The 19,578-nt window shown below is 37.7% G+C and overlaps 1 protein-coding gene across 1 annotated transcript in view; it reads left to right on the plus strand.

Moving 5' to 3' along the window:
- rpa1 (replication protein A1) overlaps nucleotides 1-16,661 on the plus strand; it is a 26,756-nt gene extending 10,095 nt beyond the window's left edge. The window contains exons 13-17 of the mRNA XM_016455611.1: nucleotides 4,788-4,920; nucleotides 9,452-9,628; nucleotides 10,978-11,085; nucleotides 11,372-11,458; nucleotides 16,043-16,661. Of these exons, the coding sequence (XP_016311097.1) occupies nucleotides 4,788-4,920; nucleotides 9,452-9,628; nucleotides 10,978-11,085; nucleotides 11,372-11,458; nucleotides 16,043-16,147 (610 nt within the window). The 3' untranslated portion in view covers nucleotides 16,148-16,661. The remainder of the gene's footprint in view (nucleotides 1-4,787; nucleotides 4,921-9,451; nucleotides 9,629-10,977; nucleotides 11,086-11,371; nucleotides 11,459-16,042) is intronic.
- The last annotated feature ends 2,917 nt before the right edge of the window (nucleotides 16,662-19,578 follow it).

Here is a 19,578-nt window from a genome sequence, read left to right on the forward strand (position 1 = left end):
TTCAGCTCGAGGAGCCCTCTCGAACGCCACCCTCCGCGCGTCGGTAGCCCCCCGGGATCGCTAGATTGGTCGGCGCCGGACCGCGAATTTAACCAGCCGTAACTCCCGAACCCCGGGGGCTATCAACGCGGGGGTAGTCTCATTCGAAAGAGGGCCTCGAGACGTACACTCGATTCGCGTTCGAGAGGGTTCCTTGAACTGAAGAGATCCCCCGAATTTGGTGCGGATTCGCCGCTGTTACGGAGATATGGCCGTTCAAAGTTTCAGTGGTTTTCCATAGACTTAAGCTTTCATCCAGGTCGCCAGTAGCAAACAATGGAGCGCGCTCTGCTGGACAAACTAAGTAATTACACAATTTCAAGCATTTTATCTGCATTATATGTTCTGTAAAAAAATGTTCATATCGGCGGCATATTCGCCGATACCGATATATCAGCGACAGGCTCATATCGGCCGATAATATCGGCAAAACGATATATCGGTCGGGCTCTATTGAGGATCCTTCGTTCTCACGCTCCAGAGCTCAGTATAGGGAGTTGTCATCACCGTGCTGCTTTACAGTCAGTATTTCTGGCTTTGTGTAATTTGGTGTTGATAATGTGAGTGTTGTATTTCTTCTGAAGTTATAGTGCAGGAATTGAAGGAATATTTGATGCATGTTCCTCCAATTTTGTGTAATTCTCACTTGAAGAACCTGGGCATATCATGGAATTGTACATTTGTGATGTCTGAGCCTAGGAAGTCATATGTTATGTTCTTTTAATGCTTAGCTCTAAAATATTTCATCGACAGGTAGTTGCTTCGGTTGTTTTTAGTGTAGCAGTCAGTTTACATATTTGGCTGAAGCTTATATACAGTATATAAACTAATCCTTAATGATACTAGATAATGGATCTCAGCGTTTTGATGCAAGTGTTCTTTTGTCCAATAGATGGCGTCAGAGATTAGGACCACTCTTAGTCTGCTCCTGCAGAGTGGACTGCATACTCCACCATCAGTCACGCCTCCCATCTTTCCTTCTCACCCTGCCACTCTCACCCTGTTCATTATCATTCTTTCTCGTTCGCCGATGCGCTCTTACTCATAGGTTGCCAATTACTTTGACTGGCTCATTTTCGACAGTCTTCTCAGAGGCAGCGGAACCTCTTCTGCCTCCACCCCACCTGTCAGAGCCTTCAAACCAGCATGCGGAATAAAGCAACACACACCCAGGAGTCTGTCTGTGCTTACACTCTCTTCACTTACACTAGATGTCTCCATCAAACTCAATTTGAGATATTAAGCGAGGGTCACTAATTTCGGTGACTCGGTTTTGTTTAAAGAAATTTTTTGGGGGGTCTCCGCTTGGCTCACACATGAGCAAAGTTCTCCTCGGGGAACACTATTGTACTGTACAGTAGGGTTGGGTACCGAAAACCCGGTGCCAATATGCCAAGCATGGGTGTCGCTAGGCCATTTTTAGCGGGGCTATAGCAATTAGCTCCATAAACTGTACACAAATTCGTGATTGCCTCGGAGTCAGTCCCCTTTAAATTTCATATGAAAACGGCGGCAGACTTCGTCTCCTCCCCGTCTTTCAGCACTCTCTTCAATCCGCAGACCGCAGTGGCACAGCGCTAGCGGACTCAAACAGAAACAGAGGACACAAGGTGTATGTTTATCGATGGATTGTTATAATATCTGTATCTGTGCAATTCTTTGTCTTAAATACAGTTTACAAAAGGTCACGAGGGAGCAATCGGTTTCCCATCTACCAAGTTTACGCTGCGTTCGTTAACCCCTCATCACACCACAGCTGTTTCCTCCAGCGAAAATCTAACGTTAGCCCTTAACGCATATGAACGCATGTTTTATAAAACGATCATGTTGCTATTTTTATTTGAAAATGTAATATTTAATATAAAACATATTACAGTGCATGTGGCATACCATAGTCATTCACAGAACTGATTAACGACTCATTTTAACTAAATATCAGAGTGATTGACAGATACAGTAGAAACATTGTGTGGGTTTGTATTAAATATTGTTTTGTATTAAATAATGACCCAGATCGTGAAATGCATTTATTAGCCTTGGAGTAAGGGAAGCACAACTCTGGAAACGAGAGCATCCGAGGAGCATGTGAATACTAAGTATATTTATTTTTAATGTTCCTTAATGTTGTCCATCGTTTGTTTTAGTGGCTCCTTTTTTTTTTTTTTTTTTTTTACATTTTTCTTTGGCACCGGTATCGTAAAAAACCCAATCGATACCCAACCCTACTGTACAGTGAGCTTTAAGAGAACATTTGCTGCCGTGCTGTTTCTAGGTCAAAGCAATTGTTGACCCAAAAATGAAAATGTTATTGTTTACTCACCCCCATATCATTCCACCCCAGTGTTGTTTTCTTCTGTGAAACACAAAAGGAGATCTTAGGCAGAATGTCTAAGCTTTTCCATATAGCAGAAGAGGATTTATACTGCCAAGCTCTATGAAAACAGTCCATATGACTGGTGTGTTTATGTTCTTAAGTTTTCTGAAGCCATACTGTAGCATTGTGTGAGAAACAAACTGAAGCTTAAGTAGTTTTATAATGATATCTTAAATATCTCTTGTTTTCAATTTAAAATGACTTTTATGCTATATCACTACACTATTGACAAATGGACCTTTTTAGTCTGTAATATTTTGCTGAAATGTAACTGACCACAGAGTTACAGCAGTAGAGAAGAAATCAGTCAATTAAGACTCAATTTCATTGTGTTTCTTAAATGCATCATATGGCTTCAGAAGACTTCATTATATTAAAAAGAGCTGCTTGAATAGCTGCCTAACATATATTGCTACACAGAAGGAAATTATTTTGTAAAGACATGGGTGTGAATAAATTAAAATTTTTATTTTTGGCTGAATTATTCCTTTGATTATCTTAAGCTATTATAACATGCATTGTATACTAACATAGGTTCTAATCAGCAGGTTAAAAGGGATACTTCACCAAAAAATGAAAATTCTGTCATTAATTACTCGCCTTCATGTCATTCCAAACCCGTAAGACCTTCATTCATCTTCGGAACACAAATTAAAATATTTTTGATGAAATCTGGGAGCTTTCTGTTCCTCCATAGACAGCAAGTGAACTACCACGGTCAAGGCCCAGAAAGGTAGTAAGGACATCGATAAAATAGTCCATGTGACATCAGTGGTTCAACTGTAATGTTATGAAGCTACAATAATACTTTGTGCGCAAAGAAAACAAAAATAGCGACTTCATTCAACAATTTAATCTCTTCCGTGTCAGTCTCTGCTGCGCGTTCAGGAGATTACCATGATGTATGAACCACTGATGTCGCATGGACTATTTTAATGATGTCCTTACTATCTTGCTGTCTGCAGGGTCAGAAAGAGGGTGAGTAATGACAGAATTTTTATTTTTGGGTGAACTAACCCATTAACAATCTACATCTCTTAGTTTAAGGACCTAGTTATACTATATTGACAATTTGTTCAAATATAGGTTATTTACACATCATTTTTTTAAAACTGCAATCATTTTACAAAGCTACAGAGAAACGGCGCTCAACCAAGACTTATTAATAACATCCCTTCATAGATTCTTAATTTTCTTGCCTCTCTTACTATTCCTGTCACAAGTATTTCATGTCCTGTGACAGTCCGTTCAGTGCTCAATCTCGCTGCTTTCCTCTTGTTGTCTGCTCTGCTCAGTTCAGACACGCTGCACTGAGCGCCAGCCTGTCACTCCACTGCTCTAAAGCACATGCCATTTCCAATTTGCTCCTCCGGTGTTCATTCTGCCTTCCTCGATGGCACCGCCCGTCATCCATACATTCAGGCTCAGTCAGCCAATTACCGCACACCATCAGGTCTTGGCCATGTGAAGCATTTGTTTTATTCCGCGGTATTGTTTATTTTTATGACTCATTCGCAAGATTCACAATTAGTTTCTTGCTTTATTCCAGCATAGTATCAGTTCCCGTCACTGTCGTATGAATATGCTTGCCTTTTCTGAATATCCACTTTTCATTGAATTGTGCTGGAAATGCTGGGGACAAAAACAAACAAAAAAAAAAACATTTTTTAATCAGAAGTAGGCTGAACCTTTTTGCAATGCACAACTAGCACTATATTTAGGAAGTTATTTTGGGAAGTACGTAAGTGCAGTGATATAACAAAGCAGCTGAAAACGTAAGGTAGAGACCGTGCTTTAGAATTAAACCCATTTTTCACGTGGCAAACACAGCACAAGCAGCCAGGGCCACACGCTTGTCTATTAACGTGGATATTTTCAATTAGTCGTGCCACCCAGAACAAGCCCTGAACCCTTGTATTTACCGATCCACCCCATCCTACCCCTCTGCTAACCAGGCCTACGGTCTCTAGATTATAATGCGGTATCGATTCTTCAGACACACTGCTTCATCCTGAGTGAGCTTTGTTGTTTTTTATTCTCTCTCTCCAACCTCTGTCTTCCCAGCCACTCCGGAGCATGAGTGAAAATGGGTTTCTGATTTCACCATTGCAGCCTTGACCCCATCTCCCTGAACCATTCCTACACTGTTGATTCGTTTCACAAGTAGCCCCCAGTGTCTCTGTGGCCACCACTGCTGTTTTTCTCTAGCTCTCTCTCTGTCTCTGTAGATCTAGTTAAGATATCAGCTACTTATCTTTCTGAACGGATGAGTTATTGCCTTGTATGTAGAGATGAACAGATGTCTGACTGATTTATTTTTTGATGATTGACAGCATTAGAGGCTGACCATTTTTTTGTGTGTATTTGTTAACAGGTATGATAAGGAAGGACATGCTGTGGATGGACAGTCGATGACTGAGTTGAGAGGACCTGGTGGTGGTGGTGGAAACACAAACTGGAAGACCCTGGCGGAAGTCAAGAATGAGCACTTGGGACATGGAGACAAAGTATGTCATCCACACATTAAGATTGGCCTCAAATTAAAAAAAAATCTTTCTTTTTTTTTATGAGAAGAGAATACACTAGAATAAACTTCCAAACAATTACATAATTACATTTTTATTTTATTTACATTTATTTATATAATACAGGTGCATCTCAATAAATTAGAATGTCGTGGAAAAGAATTAAGTTTAAATCTTAAATTTGTATTTTATAAATAAATATTTTCATAGGGGTGTCATCATGAGGAATCAATTGTTCTGCTCTAAAAAGACCATCTTTTCAATTGGCTCATTCTAAAATAGCAGAATTTCTAACGTTAGAAACCTAAAGCACCTGACTGCCCACATTTACACATTAACAGTGCTTATTATGTAGAATATGGCAAATTTCTGTACATATAGTGAAACTGCAGCGATGAATGGCCCGTTTAATTCTAAGGGTCACAGAGAGGGTGGAAAATAGCATATCAAAATGACTCGTTTTGGTGCAAAAAAAAAAAACAGAAGGGGAAAATAAGCCATAAATAATATACTTTTTAGGAATTCCTTGTCTTGTGGAGCATCACTTTATTAGGCTGTGCCATTGTCTGTTCATCTGATTAGTTTTAATCAGTCAGTCCTGCGTGACACGTGTTCTGAAACAAAAGACACAGGGATGCAGTCATTTAGCTACACTGTTACTTTTCTCTCTGCTCATTAATCACTCAATGTAATGCCCTTCCCATCTTCCCAAGGTGTGTGCTTAAGCATTACTCACATTCAGCACTGGAGATAGAGAGTGGAGATTAGCAGGACTCCATTTACTAAGCCTAACAATTAAGAGATTATACTGCAGATAAGCTGCATAATAAATCTGACCTTGTCTGCTGTCTATTTTTGGTTTTTCTGACGTCTATGTAGGAGTAGGGTTGTCATGATACCAGTGTTTTAATAGTTGATACCAGTACCAGAGATTATATTATGTTAATTGGCAATTATAGATGACAATTTCAATACCACAGCAAAATAATTTAAATATTAACAAAGTATGGCATGTGGCCTTCAAGTATTTCTAAATTAAATTAGCATATTGTTATAAATATTAAGTATATACTTAACTTATTTTTATTTTTTGTAATTGTATTTATTTTTTAAATACATTTGATTTATTTACTTAATATTCTTGTTGGTTGTAGAGGATTTATTAAAGGAAGGTTATTGTTGGGTTAATATCATTGACATTAACCTTTGAGATTATTGGTGTGTTTACACATTGTCGTATATTTTTCCTATTTTTCTATGGCGATTGCCATATTGGCACCATTGTTTTTCAAGGGTCTATATTTTTTATAGCTGAGAACACGAGTTAAGCATAATTGCCTGTGTTTTTTTTTTATTTTAAAATCATGAACAATACATGATAATCTTTTTTCGGGTGGCAAAATTAAAGAGGGATGTCCAGAAAAGAGAGAGAAATGACAAGCTTACCAGGTGTAGCACAACAATGAAAAAGAGAGGGGCTGCAGAATGAAGCTACAATAACAGATGAGTATGTGAAAATGGGAAGACTGTTTTCACATAAGTTAGAAATCAATTATTAAAGCAGAGAGAAAACAATACTTTTTTTCTCAGCATTATACATTTCTGAAATATGTGATTTAGACACTGGGTGTTGCGTGATACTGCTGTTGAACACTGCATCATCAGTCAAGTGTGGTTGCAAACCAAAATAGCAGCATGTAAGACTCGCACCATAGTATAATAGAGGAAGCATGTAGAATGAAATGGAATCTCACAATCTGGTTGGGGCTTAACAACCCAGACTTTGCCTTCAGTTGATCATGTATATTGGTAAATAAGCTGTCTAAGTTATTGAGTTATTGTCCAGAATGCTACTGAAGTAGCACATTGGTGGTGTTACACTGGGAAAATTATTTAAGCCTGACTGTAGGTGTTAGTGGTACTTGTGAAAAAAGTTACTATTATTTCTAATACCTGGCCCCTAATGGACCACTGGCAAGAATGTTAACCCCATCAGAGTTTATTCTCTGTGACGAAATGTACTCATGCCCTCACCCTGATCTCATCCTATCTGCTTTATTGGGACACAAGGTTAGGCTGTTAAAAGCTCACAGCCAGTTGTATTTAATTAACGACACTCCTTGCAAAAAATGTTTGTGTCCTAGTTTTCTGTCCCATGTTACCAGAATGAAATATCTTGTCAAAGTTATTGGAAGGGAATTTTAAAATTGATTTCCAGGCCTGGAGAAGTAAGGGATATTTCTGTAGTGAATGTAGATTTTTCTTTTTTTTTTTCTTTTGTTAAATTCATTTTTAAAAGATTTAATCAACAAGGAATTGTGCTTTTGGAAATCTTTAAAAAAAATAATGTTTTGAAAATTCTTATCTGGTATGAAAAGCTGAAATCATTCATGTTTGATTGAGTGAATGGTACTTTAATAACATCTGCATTTTATCTGTCTGTGCTAATAGAATGAAATAAATGACTTTACTCTGACTCTATCTTGTAAAAAAAAAAAAAAAAAAAAATAGAAAAATATTCTGCTCTGCACCCTCTGTGAGGACCCATTCATCTACCAAGCGAATGTGACAATAATTACATAGGTATTTACTGGATTAATTATTGTATTTCCGAGAGGCGGAAATGTTCAGAGGGAATTTTTTTTGTCACTAAGTGAAATGACAGTAATTTATGGGGATATTTCACTTATTGAATAGTTAGCCTTTTTTCTGTCTGCTTTCTGCCTTTGTCGTTCACATTTCCCGGGAGGCTTTTTATTTATTTGAAATGACACTGAATATCAAGTCCAGCCCTTCGAGAAGTTAATTGGGGTCGAATTCTCAAAGCGAAACAACTGGGTGGTCAGCAGTAAACCTGTTAGAAGAGAAATCAATTACAGTAGTAACACGTTTTTGCCATTTGTTGTTGTTTTCGTATCCCATTTCCTTAGAAAATATGGGGTTAAGACTTTGCCAGAGGCTCTGTATAGATTATGGTCCAAAGTGAGATGATAAATCCACTGCGAGCTGAATTCTCGGTCCTCAGAAAGGCAAGTGTCCTTTTTTGCATTTCATTAAAGAGTCAATTTTACAGCATAAATCTGAATCAAGCCCTGATTTTCTGAGGAGCGTTTCTTAAGCCCACTGTAGGTCATTGCAGAAGAATCTCATCTTAGTGCTTTCATCAACACCATTGTCACCAGTGTAAGCATGGGTGCCATGTGTGCTTGTGTAGGAAAAATTTGGTTTAACGTGTTTCTCCAGAGCCTTGTGAAGAGCAGAGTCATGCTCATGTCCAGCCACTGACCCCTTTTTCACCCTGTTATCCGCTATCTCCTGTGTCTGTCCTCTATCTTATTTCTTGATGTGTGATGTGTGTAAAACAATAAGGTGCCCTTAGCTGACTCTTCAAGACTTTTTTTAACCTCCTTTCTCTTCTCACCCTCAAACATGCAATTCTTCTATTTGAACCCCCTCTACCTTCTAGTTGAGGTATTTTTCATAAAAGGCTATAGAATAGTACCTGAATGTCCATATTTTATTCTCTGTTCATTGTGAAAGAATTCCAACCCTGTAACCTGTTTAAATCAATTTTAAACAAAAAATCCCAAATAAACCAAACACTTGGTAAAATTCACAACACTGGTACAAATATTGATATTTTTTAAGCTATCAGTAAATTTTGGAATGTTTAGGGCTAAATGTTGGTTTGTAAATGTATTTCCCATGAATTAAAGAAATACTTGTTTGACCTTTTTTTCTTGCAATAACTTTGATAACAGGGTTGAATGGTTGAGCTTGAACAATGTAGTTAACATTAAAAAATACAGATATTTCAGATGAAAAAAAAAACTTTATGCTGTTATGTTAGATAATAGTTTATCTGACATGATTCTCACAGCAAAACATGCTGTCTGTGCCTCTAAGGCTTTCAGAAAAGTTATAGGAATACCAGAGTGTACAGTCTAAGCAGGAAGTGCCAACTGCACAAAATAATTCCTAGTATCGCTGTGTCTCCCTTTTCATCTCTAGCCCCAGTGGCTGTGCACTTCCTGTCCTCCCATTGTCTCTTCTGCATACATTTAGCACAGGGCCTTTGACCTCCCCTCCAGGTGCTCTACGGCTGCTGTTTCCCTTCTGCCTTCAGCCCCTTTCAGAAGCCCTTTTAATGTTTATGCATAACCTCTGTTTTGCATATACCACTTTTAAATGAATATAGGCAAGTTTTTTGTTTTGCCTTCCTGCTTGTCCCATTTTGCAGGCAGGTTGTATTTTTAAACTATATATCATGTTATATAAGTTCTGAATCTACCACCTAATAACTTTAGGGATTGTATACCATAGAAGTGGTAGTTAGGATGTACAGTATCAGTCAAACGTTTGGACACACCAACTCCATCTTTATTGTTGTGTAAAATAGTAATAAACTGCTACTGTGTTTAATAGAATCAGGTTTATTTTGCAGAAACTGTACTAATGTCTCATTGTATAAAATGTTTTTTTTTAAGTGATGTCAATGGTCTTCTCTTCCCAGGCTGATTATTTCTCTTGCATCGCCACCATAGTCTACATCCGTAAAGAGAACTGCTTGTATCAGGCCTGTCCCAGTAAAGACTGCAACAAGAAGGTGGTGGACCAGCAGAATGGCATGTACCGCTGTGAGAAATGCGACAAAGAGTTCCCCGACTTCAAATATCGTCTCATGCTCTCGGTAAGGGACTTGCCCTTGGCTCTCCTGCCCCTTCTGAAACAACACACCAAACTCCTCCAGTCAGTATTCTCTGGTTGTCCTAAAATAAATATCTCTGCCATCCCCTTTATGCTTTCTGAAAATAGTCATTTCTGAAATGACTTGGTAACAGAGTTAGTTGCTGTTTTCTTGCTCTAAAAGCATCGTTCATCTGAGGCCACCCTCTGTTTTGCTGGTTATCAGCTCAGACTGTGTTTTGTTTAGGGATGCACCGATGCTGGTATCTCCTGTACTCGTACTCGTTAAAATGCCCCGATACCAAACGCCGATACCACACAGCATGTGTTAAGCGCCATATTCAAACAAAGAAACACTGACAACAGAACAACAGACAGCAAAAAGGAGTTAAGGATGTCTACTACGAAGTATATGTATGCAATGAATATAATGTTAAACATTCAGTATTAACGCCTGCATAGCTGATGTGCGCGAGCTGATAAACAAAGCACGCTGAGTGGATTGAGCGCGCGGCGGCGCAGATGCGCGAGCTTGTCGAGTGAATATATCTTTCTCACAGACATCACTGGAAAGTTTTGAGTTCGGTCGGATATGTCAAAAACAAGTACGTAAAACAATGCACAAGTTACTTAACGATAGGGAGAGAGAGAGAGAGAGAGCGTAATTCTGTTGTGTGATCTTTGATGTTCACTCACTTAGCACACGCATCATTTGGATTAAAACTTAATCGTAAAAATAAGACCATTTATAGGGGCATTCACTATAAACCATGTATTTTCAACGTTAGGCATACACGACTTGCTGGCGAAAGTGAAACTAACAGCCTGTGTGAAATGCGCTAGGCTGTACTATTCTGCATCAGTACACAAATGCAATAAAAATATAGGTATCGGTACTCTGTATCGGCAAGTACCAAAAATAAAAGTATCGGTATCGGGCGAGTTCTGGAAAAAGTGGTGTCGGTGCATCCCTAGTTTTGTTAATTGCCCCTTTTTGTATTGAAAGCTGCATCTCGAATTCCAGGATGGGATAGAAATGGGCAAATAAATCTTGCTGCTGGTCTGCAGCCAAAAATTTAGTAAGAATAGAAACTTTAAAATGTTTAGACTCGATTTGGCTCCAGCATCCAGACATGTGGAAATAAGTCAATTTCTCTTGTTTTTCATCCCATCTACAGAGCACATCGCTGTATTTAACACTGGATCTGATGTGCATGGCATCTCATTTTTCAGATCTTTACCACCAAAATTTTCAATTCAGTCTGACCTGTATCCGTTGGACGTGACTTCTAGCCAACTAGGAGTGAAGTGATTGTTTTGTGCTTTTTATTAATTGTCCTTTCATTCTTGCAGGCCAACATTGCTGATTTTGGAGACAACCAATGGGTGTCTTGCTTTCAGGACAGTGCCGAGACCCTCCTGGGCCAAAACTCAGGTTATCTCGGCCAACTCAAGGACTCAGTGAGTTTCTTCTTCCAGTCTTCTTCTCACTCATTCTTTTTTCTACGCTTTCCATCCGTGTGCTACATGAAAGTGTGGCCTCAAGGATTGGCCAGCGTATTACAAAGACGTTTTGAGAAGCAGCACATTGTGTATGAATTGAAGTTTTTTCTGTGGTGTGTTTATGAAATAGGCTTTTATGCCCAAAGTCTTACTCCAAGAGGCTGATTCAATCTCTCATGGAGTGTTCTTTTACAATGTGTTGTTTATAGTCCTCTTATATTATTGTCTTGCCTTGCTTTTACAGAATGAACCTGCATTTGATGAGGTCTTTCAGCATGCAAACTTCAATACTTTTGTCTTCCGGAACCGAGTGAAGCTGGAGACCTACAATGTAAGTTTATCAGAAAATATCTCAGGGGCCCTTCTGCATGTGGTCCATGGTGGTACAGCAGGTTGCCTGCCAATTACAGTTTGATCTCACACTAATTTATGAATAATTATATAGTATTTAAATAAATAAAAAAATGAATTAGAATGCATAAGGTTGACTTTAGCCAAAGTTCAGCTGAATGTTTGGGGTCAACAAGATGTTTCTCGTTTAAGAAATTAATACTTTTATTCAGAAAAGATGCATTAAATTGATCAAAAGTGACAATAGATGCTGTTACAAATGTTTTTTTTTTTTATTTCTATTGAGAGTCCTGAAAAGTTTTTTTTTGAGCAGAAAATCGGCATATTAGATTGATTTCTGAACGATCATGTCACATGAAAAACACAATGTCACATGCTGAAAATTAAGCTTCGCCATCACAGGAATAAATTACATTTTAAAATATAGTCTTGATAGAAAACAGTAATATTGTGAATTCTAATTTAAAATAATTTGTATTTCTAGTCAATAAATGCAGCATTGATGCTCATAATATACTTTTTTTTTTTTAACTTTCAATGAGTATAGACTAGGTGTAAAATGTAACACGTTTTATACGTACTTTAACAAACTACTCCATCTCTCTCCACCAAAGGAGTCTTTGGCTTGAAAAATGTTGAAGACCCCTTTCTCTCTTTTTTTTATTACTTTCTAAGCCAAAATATTTAGCTGAAATTGCTTACAAAACAGGGATTAAAGAATCTTTTTCGAAGTGTATATCACAATGTTTTTTGCACCTTTTGATGTGATTGAGATTTATGGAAATTGACACAGCATCTCTGCCGCCCTGTCCATCACAGCGCTGCTGATGAAAATTGCTCTGTGCCTTGTTCTTTCTCCGCATGACATGCTACATGAGAGCCGTGCGAGAACCGCGTTGACAGATTAGCTGTGAATATTGAGGATGTTGGTGGTGTTTCTGTGAACCTGAAGCCAAGAGCACCACCTACTCCATTTGCCTTCCTCGAACACACCTGCTCACAAACGTAATGCAAAGAATAACATCTCAGCATTTTCTTTTATCACCTTCTTTCGTCTTATCAGAGTTGAGATTCATGTTACTTCTCTAAATTCAAATGAACTTGAATTTGACTCCATTTCATATTAGCTACATATAATTTATAGCTTTAAATTGGCTAGCTTGTTTCTTTAATCGAGTTAGGCATATAGCAGTGCTGCAGTCGGTCTCTGTGTAATGCGATTTATTATTCTGCAGGGAAATAAGTATCTAAAATGCTGTATCAGTATCAGAATTCCCAGCCATCACATTGCTGGAGATCGTTAAATTATATGTTCAGATAATGAAATCAGAATACAAGCCAAGGCCACAGTCAGCACTGGGTAAGGTCACCTTTAACTTGGTGTATGAAAATATGGATCTTCTCAGGGTTGGTTTCTCCAGGTATAGACGTGAAGAGGACAAGTTAGGAGTAAACTGCCCTCAGTTTTATTCAGTTGACCAAATGTGACCTGTACTTAAAGATCAGACAAAATGGAGGCCATTTCTTACTATAAAGTCAAGTCATGATTGAATAAATACAATCAGGATTTGCCTATTCATAAAAAAAAAAAACTAAAATGTGAGGGAATTTTAAAATTATGATTTACAAACCTGGAAAATTATTTAAAAAATATATAAAATCCTGAAAGTAATGGGAATTTTAGCTGTATTCATTAGTTGGAAATGTGGGGCAGATGATTAATAATTGTTATAATTATTTATTATTATTCGTACTTTATTTGGAAATTCGGAAAATCAAAGGTATTGGGAACCCTGTAGAATAAATGTATGTAGAAAGCACATAATTGGAACATGTGTTTAGATAATTACTATTATTATTTAGAATAACCCAGATGTCAGAACAGATTTATGTGTACAGAAGTTGTGAATCCCGTGGGTGTGTGAAACTTTTCTGCACGCATAACACTTTATGCAATTAGTGAATGAGACCAGTGAACCCAAAAGTAGTATTTAGATGTTTTCCTGCCTCTTAATCAAGATCGAAACTAACAAATCTCTTTCCTTTTGGTTCCAGTTTGTTTTTCTGCAGATGATCTAATTGTAATTGAGACATAAGCAAGCTGCATTAAGATTAAGTTAATAGAAAGCAGTCTTGTTTCATAGTCATTAAATGTTACCCAAATAGTATGCACTAATTTGTTTGCTATTAGATTGCTGTTCATCTTTTTCAGTACTGCTCTGTCTGTTTGTTAAAATATCTACAGGCTGTTTGGTGATGATTTTTTTATTTTTTTTTTAAATTGGAGGCTTTTGAATGTGATAAAAAAGCATTTGTCATAAACCATTACAGGCAATGAACTTTTGCTTTAAAACATAGTCCAGTGCTCGGAGAGCAAAACTCAAGGATTTGCAGATACGACCAGTGTTCATCTCTGAGAAATATGTGGTCAGTGGTTTGAGGCTGAGGTGTTTTTGGTTTGTTAGTTTTGATGCCATCAAGGACTCAAAAGGAAGATTAAATCCGCAAATGACTAATACAAGATTGCTGAAATTTGGTGGAGGATTGTGTCTTTTGCCCATGATCTGCATTAGTGCTGTGTTCGATACATCGATATGACAATGTATCGTCACAGAGATTTGACGATACGAGTATCGATACAGCTGGCCCTGTTTTGATATTGTGGCACGTGTGCAGCAGTGGACCACACTTAATTCGAATACAAGAACACTGTTTAAAATGGAGTAGAAAAGTGCAAGGTTTCTAAAAAAATAATGAATGGAGCATAATATATAGGTTACAACAAGATTTAATTTGGCCGCAGAGGAACATAACTGGGGTTGCCTGATATAAAGAGACGTAATCCCCAAAACAGAGCTGCACGTTTGCGCAATATGGAAATATCTGCTAAGTGTGTTACTTATCTTTGTCAACCTGGCAACCCTGTGCACGCGATCTCTCTCCACTGTGGATAAACACGCTTGCTTTCTGAAAACACCAGTAAGCTTGCAGTTTAGCGATCTCCACTTCGATATTCTATTCTCAGAAAAGTGTAATTCATCAAGTGTTCATTTACGAGAGAGAGAGAGGCTGTGTATGTATTACCACCGTTTTGCTGCATTTCTTTATTAACAGTGAAGCTGTGGTTTTAATTCCTTTAGAAACTGATGTTACCAGCTCCGTGTTGAGAAAGATAATAGCCCTTGAGCGATTAAGCTATTTTATTGATAAAATTGCATGGCAGCGCTGAAAAGTTTGTTGCTGAATGTGTGCGCACACGCAACGTGATCTGTTTGCGTGACTAAACGTGTGTGCGTTAGATACAGTGAAGACAGCGCATTGGTTTAGTACTCTTATAATTTTTATTTTTTAAATGTCGAGTGTGTTAATTTGTGCAATGATAACCTACCAGCAATGTTAAGATTATTTTTTTTAATATATATATATATATATATTAGTAAGAGTACCTTACAATATAAATTTATTAAAATGAGTACATTATTATTTATGGGCTTAAAAACAAGATTCAAACAATCAGAATATTGTGCCTGGGAGGGTATGGAGTGACCAATGTAAACATGAAACATGTGCCATTACCTATATTGTACTGTGGTACAGTTATGGAGGCCCTTCATAATGCAGAGGTCAACTGCCTGCTCTGCCAATAGTTAGAAATGGCCCTATAGTATGCCGTGTTTAATAAACAGCTGTTTTACTCAATTCTGCTGAGGTGAAATTCAGTGCTCAGAATATTGTGCCTGGGAGGGTATGGAGTGACCAATGTAAACATGAAACATGTGCCATTACCTATATTGTACTGTGGTACAGTTATGGAGGCCCTTCATAATGCGGAGGTCAACTGCCTGCTCTGCCTATAGTTAGCAATGGCCCTATAGTATGCAGTGTTTAATAAACAGCTGTTTTACTAATTTCTGCTGAGGTGAAATTCAGTGCAGTCCTGTATTGATACGTATCGTATCGTGACTTTGCTGGTGATACACAGCTCTAATCTGCATGCATCTTTAAAGATTGTGCTACATCTAGTTCTGCAATGCAAAAACAACATAAAATCTTCAAAATGCTGCTTATGCAGTTTCATTTGATTGTTTTTGTATCCTGTGGGTCTTGATGGGAATGATTTTATTAAATCTTATTCATGTATGGCAGATTTACATTTAATCTGCCCTTGGTCTCTGAGGCAATATCACATTAAAAGATGTTTAATGCCTGCAGTTGTGGCTAAATAGGTTTTTAGGTTAAACTAATGGTGTTCGGAGTTTCCACAAGGGTCATTAGAAAATACTCATCATTTTTCCAAAATTGTGAGTGTAGTCTCTTTACAGGTAATTCTAAGCTTGTGCCTCTTCACCACTTTTTTTCCCTCCCAAGATCATTCCTTGTTTATACGTGCTTCATGATTATAACTCAAAATAATTGCTGCTGATTTGTGCTTAAAAATAGGAACAGTTCATATTCAAACTAAAAATATGAATTCCCTTAGGAGACCTTACAACTACTTTTGGATGAGGATGAGTTGGAACATTTGGGGACATGGATGCTAATCCTTTTTGTTTTGCCTTCATAGGACGAATCGCGCATTAAAGTGACAGTAGTGGACGCCAAGCCAGTGGACCACAGAGAATACAGCAAACGGCTGATCATCAATATAAGGAAGTTGGCTGCACAGTAGAAGAACTGACAGTGTTACACAGAACAAAACCCAACAAAGCCATTGTGTGGAACTTTTCAGTTACTTATGGTATTGTGCGTACTAATTGTATAGCATCTCTGAATTCTTTTTTCCCCCATTTTGTATTTCAGTCAGTAAATTTCACAATAGCTTTTTCAAAAACTCCAAGATCAGATTAGCTTGTGCTGTTGACTGATTGGAAAGGGCCTGAAGTTCTTTAGAAATTGCTGACGTATTTTGTGAAGTGAAGATTGTAGAAGAGACAAATTGAGAAAGAAATGGACTTGGAGTTTGGAGAACTATAAATCAGTGCACATTCAGGGGTCTGCTGCTGTGATTTAGGTCGGCTAGAGAAAAGTACAACCCCTGTCTCTGTAAGAATGCCTGGACCAAACCTGCAGAACACTGATAAACCTATTCACACTCTTGCTTACCAGGCACACACTGTATTTATATAGATATAACAGTATGTCTCTTATACAAATAATAAAGCAGTTTGTGTTCTCGAGTCTGTTTGTGGTTTTATTTTTGTGGTTCTGTTTTTTCTGCTTCATAAGTATTAACAAACACCATGTTATATGCACCATAAGTAGTGCCTTTTGCTGTAAAATGCTCACTTTTAATAATAAATTGCCTGGATATTGTGAATAAATTAAGTGCTAAACATTTTCATTTAAGATCTTATCAGTATTTACAAATTTTTTTTTTAAACTTGGTGTTCCACCAGTGTTCAGTGTCACGTTTATAACGATTACTACAACAATTTGTTTATTATTATACATTATGTATGGGGTTAAATGTAAATGACATAACCAAGTGTTTTAACTGAATCAAAGACATGATTTAATTTGGAGTATTAGAATATCAGATTATTTAAAAAAAAAGAAACGACATTCTGTAAAATACTGTACTAATACTGTGCTGCTTACTGGGGTCCAATTACTTTTAGTAAACCATAAAAAAAGCTAAAAGAAAATCCCATAGGCACTTTCCACTAAAGAAAGGACAGGCATGTTAAGGAACTAAAGGATGGACTCTTAATTGGACCAACCATTAGCACAAGTAACCACATTGCAAGCCCTGTATGTAGGGTTGCCACCCGTCCTTTAAAATACGGAATCGTCCCGTATTTAAAGGTAAAATGATGAGTCCCGTATCAAATCAATACGGGACGCGATTTGTCCCGTATTTTACAAAGGCCAATAAGCTGAATCAACAAATAAGTAGTTTGCACCGTTTATAATGCTAATAGCAATTATAATCTAATTAATTTCATAACAAGTTAGAGAAGCTCAGCTTGGCGTCTTTGTTTCCATGGCGATGTTGGAGTCTCCAGAACGCGCGCGGTTTAGCCCTTTCACGCGAGCGCAGCATGCGCTAAACCTGCGCGGTTTAAAACATCTAGAGCTCACATCCGCCCTTTGAACACAAGACTCTCCAGATGTAGAGCTGAACGGGAAAGTTATCGATGGGTCTGTCCAGTAACTAATGATGAATGCGCAGTTTGCAGAGAAGCATTTGAGTTGCTCACGGTGGACTGTCTGACTTAAAGGGATAGTTCACCCAAAAATGAAAAGTTGTTATCGTTTACACTCCCACAAGTTGTTCCAAACCTGTAATAATTTCTTTCTTCTGTTGAACATAATAGAAAATACTTTGAAGAATGTGGGTAACCAAACAGTTTCTGGTTCCCAATGACTGATAGTATTTTTTCTCTACTATGGAAGTTACTGCGGACCAGCAGCGGTTTAGTTACCCACATTCTTCAAAGTACACTCTAAAAAATGCTGGGTTGTTTTAACCCAACTTTGGGTCAAATATGGACTAACCCAGCTGTTGGGTTAAATTTTTCAATTACATTTTTAACCCAAAAATTGGGTTAGTCCATATTTGACCCAACGTTGAGTTAAAACAACCCAGCATTTTTTAGAGTGTATCTTCTTTTGTGTTCAACAGAAAAAAGAACTTGCAGGTTTAGAACAACCTGGGTAAATTATGACAGAATTTTATTTTTTGGGTGAACCATACCTTTAAAGTGACAGACACATCCATGCTTCTAAAGGCATAACCCTATTGTTTTATTAAAATTTGGATAGTCTGTTAGAGCTTGATAGACATAATTATTATATTTTTAGACATTATTAGACAGATGAATTAATAGATTATAATTAATGTTAGACCCTATATATTAATTTATCATTTATATTAATCATAAATATATACATAATAAATAATCATATGTCATATACAATTTTACATTTTCAAAAGTAAAAAGAAATGCTAAATTATTTAGATTTAATGTAGTCCTAATTTAAGCAAATTAATAAAAAAAAATGTAAAAAAAAATTATCTCATCCAGGTAACAGCTGCAGAACTGTCAAAAAAAGACTAATAAGAATTAATAATTTACATACATAAGCATGTTTTCTCAGTGTATTGTTGAGCTATGAGTTCCTCGCTGATTATTTGTGTCCTCAGGGTGGGTGGGGTGGAGGTTGTCGTGAATGGGTGTCCCTTATTTTGGCTCGCTGAAGGTGGCAACCCTACCTGTATGGGTAAGTACTAGTCAAAAATATTTAAAAATCCCTTTTTAAGCGTTTTCTCCTACTGTTTCATTTGAAGTGTATCGTTTAAGATGCAGACCTTCTATATAACACCACCTTATAAAGTGTTTCCTTCTGAGTATGGCCACTATTCACCTGGACTGTGTAAGTTCTATTTGAAGATTGTGTGTCTTGGCGAATCTCTTGAAGTCTGGTTCTCTGGGCTTTCAGAGGGGAGCAGCAGTGAGACTGTTGTTGTTCTTCTCTCCCATTACGTCTGCCGAATACTAAACGACATCTCTATAAAGGTCCCAGTCCCCTTAAAACTGTTTGTTTCAGCCCGCTGTCTGATAATAGCCTCCTCTGGTGAAATCCCCCAGCAGCAAACACACAACACGACATAAACACCGTTCTAGCGCACTGTTCACATCAGAGGTGCTTTGTTGTGTGTGAAGGCCAAACAGCCTGTTTTCCTTTTATCCTTTTCTTCTTTCTTCGTCATCCCACCTTGGTACATCCTTCATTTCTTCCTTCCGGGCTGCTGGGAATTGTAGTTTTGAGTGGCATTATTTCTAAGGTCTAGTCTAGTTGATGAATCTGATCGTGCTTAGCGCGAGGTGAAGCACTGGAACGCTAGTCATGGTCATTTGCGCTGATAAAATCAGAGACATGAGTAAAAAAATGCCATAAAAGTGCTTCTATAGCGTCATTTGCTGGTTCATATAAATACGCCTTAGTCTTCGTGAGGAATAGCGACATGAGTGGTATGTATTTTGTTTAAGCCTCAGGGCAAGTCCAGACTTGGGATGGAGGCGGCCGTGCACAGTGCAAGTTTGTGCCCCTTGCTATTTTAAGAACAACATTAAAATATGGTTTAATTTGTCTTTT

The sequence above is a fragment of the Sinocyclocheilus anshuiensis genome, unplaced genomic scaffold (assembly GCF_001515605.1).
Source record: "Sinocyclocheilus anshuiensis isolate Anshui unplaced genomic scaffold, SAMN03320099.WGS_v1.1 scaffold319, whole genome shotgun sequence".
Classification (NCBI taxonomy): Eukaryota; Metazoa; Chordata; class Actinopteri; order Cypriniformes; family Cyprinidae; genus Sinocyclocheilus; species Sinocyclocheilus anshuiensis.